Below are 3,717 nucleotides of genomic sequence, written 5' to 3' on the forward strand. Positions count from 1 at the left end.
TTTGACAAGTCGTTGTACTCCGTCTTAGCATTCGACTGGAGTTCTAATGTGTTTTGATGAATGGTCTTCAGCGCTTCGACGATATAAGGCACTACCCCAAGGTAATCGACACTCAAATTGCCATCCGCATCTTTCTGGACTAAGTCCGGTAACACCTCTTGCATCTCCTGTGCTACAAACCCACACTTCACCTTCGTTGGGTCTGTCTTGTATGCGTATTTCCGCCCAACAAGACCAGTCACGGAAGACAAAGCGTCTTCAATTCGTGTGATGTCTGTCTTTGTTCTCGCATCGGAACGCACCAAATACCCATTCTCTGCAAAGATCTCACCATACACATGAAGGCGCTTTAATTGCTCGCTGATTTGCTCGATTTTAATGAAGTCGTCGGAGTTCTGTGGTTGTTGGGCTGTTTGCACATTGACGTTTTGTTGTTGGTCCCAATTTTGTTGTTCCACAGCAACGGTGCACTGTTGTGGGTATTGTTGGATGAACGTTGGCTGTGAATAATTCAGTTGTTTAAATCCATTCAAAAATGCGAATGGGTAGTTCTGATTATCAGGAACAAAAGGAGTTGTTCCCGACAAATCCGACAAGTTTTGTTCTGTCTCATTAAGGCTCGACGTGTGGTGTTCTTCTTGTTTCACAGAAATTGGCGTTTGTGTGTTATTGACTTGAGTCTCACACGGGTTTGTTATATTATTATATGTTTGAGTTGTTCCATTAGTCTCAATAGGGTTGTTTGTAGTGTTAAGAACGTTGTTTTCATTTTGTGTTGTATTTTGGATTTGTATTTTTTGCTTCTGATCAGTTTCTATTCTTTGTTTTGATGGAGGTTTTTCAACGAGTTGAATCATATATTTCTCAGCTAAAACTTTCATTGGATTTTTGTCTGCTGTTTTCTTAAAAGCAGTGACTGGGTACATATTCGGGAAATTTTGAGTGTAATACGCCCTTAAATGACTGTCCCAAACGTGCGCGTAACAATTGAATCTTGTCTTAAGTGGTTCATTACAGTTGGGAAAGACACATTTCCAATTCTTCTTGCGCTGTTTGAGCGTTCGTGGGATGTCTTCGGACGACACCAACAAAACCCCATTTTCATTTGTTGGGACGCTTTTCTCTTGCATGAAACTCTAGTTTTGGTGATTCTACAAATTTTAGTCGAAAAAACAATGTATAAAAAAAGATCTTTTTTCTATGGATTTCTATTTCGAGTGTTTTTGACCCCGCGGAAAAAAGCGGGAATCGACTCGATTGGCCACTCTTTTTTTTTGATGAAAGCATTCTCTTCTTTTTTGGTTGGCAACTTAAAAAGTGTAATAAAAAAACGAATAACATATTCTAAAAACTGCTAATAAACGGGTTTATTTCAATTTTTTATATTTTTATTATTGTATAGTGTTTTAGTTCACAATTTTTGCCGAGAGACATTTTTCTTTGAATTTTTAAAAGCGTTATTTTTATCTGACAATACCAATGGTTCAATTGTGCCAAATTTGTTATTGAATTTACGCCATTTTCGCGGAAATACAACTTGTAATACAAAAAACTGAAAAGCACATATATATATATAAAACCATAAACAATAGTTTTATTGTTATTTTTAAATTAGAATCCTAATTCATTTTCGATAAAATAATACATTATTAAATTACTAGTTAAATTATAGTAATAAATTATATCATAAAATTTTAAGGGTACTTTTTGTTTAACGAAAACAAAACTTTATTTCGCCTTTTTAGTTCAAATCTTATAATGAAACAAATCATTTACTTTTACTTATCAAATAAAAGTAAAATGTATTTAATTTAATTATTTTTTTATTTTTTTTAGTTCAATAAAAAATCGGGACTTACCTTTTACACCCACACCCCGCTATAAATACATATTTTTTATATAAAAATAAAACATTTTTTGTATTTTTTGTTTTTTGAGTCTTGAAAAAAATAGGGTTTTTCTTTTTCTCATTTACATCTAATAAAATAAAACAAATAAAAAGTTTTATATAAAACGTCATTTTTTTGTTTTTTTGTTTTTTTTTGTCGCATGTTTTGGCGCAAAGTAACGTTTTGATTTATATTTAACTTTAAAACACTAAATTATATAATAATTAAATAAACCACACTTTTAATATTAACAAATCTTAAACTCTTAATTACTAAATGGAAGAACACTCAACCAAAATCCAAGTACTTTTTACCTTCGATGTAAAAACCAAAGAAGGCAATCCTTATTTGGTTAAAGAAGGGATTGAAACCCCAGACAACATCATCGATTCAATAGCCAATGCGTTTATTTCCTACAGCTTCAAAACCCAATCAAAAACAATGGCAGAGGCTTCAGCTATCTCTGTTGCTAACCAGACATTTTCTCTTTTTGTTACTAAAAACAGCGATTCACAAAAACTCAAACAGACATTCCGTTGTGTTTACCAAAAATGTTATTTCATATATGATAAGAGTGGTCTTCGATGGTGTTAGAAAGTTTGTTTTTATGTTTATAGTAATTAATATTACATTAAACTGTTATTTGTTATTATGTTACAACATAGATGTGTTGTTTTTATTGTTAATAAAGTATAATAAATTTATAATATTTCAATAAGTTTTCAAAAATAATACTTAGTACGTCATTCTTTTTAACATTTCATTGAAGAAAATGTCTTATATTGGTTATATTATTTTGAATTAACAATTTTTTATAACAAGTTATAATGTCATTAAACAAAATACACGAAATGCTTTAATGTAAATGGTAATGTTCAAAAATGAAAAGTTGGTTTACTCTAAAATTGAATAGTTAATATTTTGTATGACTACGACGCAACAAGGTGCCATGACCTATACATGGTTGCCTTCGAATAATATATCGTTGTATTTCTAACAATATACAACCATTAAAACACAACATAATATATTTAGTATTCAAGTGTTGTGAAGTACAATACTTTATCGTGTATGTTGTATATGAAAATGCAAATTGTGTTAGTGACAACATTTCTGTGTCTTCTTTGTGTTCGTTCGGTTTGGGATACATAAAATACCTTATTGTGGTTGTATTTGTTGGTAAACACATTAGTCATGTAAATGTATTTTTGTAAATACTGCTCGTCTGACCCACTTTTCTATATGTTGATGACTTGGAGTGCTCGAGGCGCACAAATGGTGTTGTTGTGAAATGTTTCGGTGATGGCTCCTTCAACAAAGACAAGTCACTCAATTGTAAAAAGGCACATCACTTATGATATTATATTTTCAAAGTTGAGTTCAACAATATGTTAAATTTTTAAAGTGACATTTCCGGGTTATCTGCGAAATGATATTTAAATATGTGTCGTATTTGATGCAAAAATCAATCATTGCACTAGAATAGCTGTTCTTAGTAGTGTTTAAAACACCACAAATTGAAATCACGTTGATACCTTACATATAGCTGATCTTCAAACTTCAGAGACAAATTCTGACATACTTATTTATTAGTTTGAAAGTCTATACTCAATTCTAATGTCAAATTTTATTAAAACGGAAAATGTCAAAATACACGGAACACACATACACTTATCAAACAGTTTGACACTATAAGTTTTTTAGAAGTCAGTATCAAACAAGGTGTTACATTGACTTACTCGGAATTGACACCAATAAAATTACAACTGAGTGTTTTCAAAGTATTTGGAAATGATAAAGCATTGATTGGAAAACCCTTTCTATCACT

At 31.3% G+C, this 3,717-nt stretch overlaps 1 protein-coding gene across 1 annotated transcript; it reads right to left on the reverse strand.

The window, feature by feature from the left end:
* Positions 1 to 1,130, reverse strand: EIN_499050 (hypothetical protein; the record flags this gene model as incomplete). Its single annotated transcript, XM_004261388.1, has 1 exon — positions 1 to 1,130. A coding segment is annotated over one exon (1,130 nt), but the record flags the coding sequence as incomplete, so codon positions are not given.
* Positions 1,131 to 3,717: the final 2,587 nt, after the last annotated feature.

This window comes from Entamoeba invadens (genome assembly GCF_000330505.1).
Source record: "Entamoeba invadens IP1 unplaced genomic scaffold scaff_1105074724605, whole genome shotgun sequence".
In the NCBI taxonomy this organism is placed as follows: Eukaryota; Evosea; order Mastigamoebida; family Endamoebidae; genus Entamoeba; species Entamoeba invadens.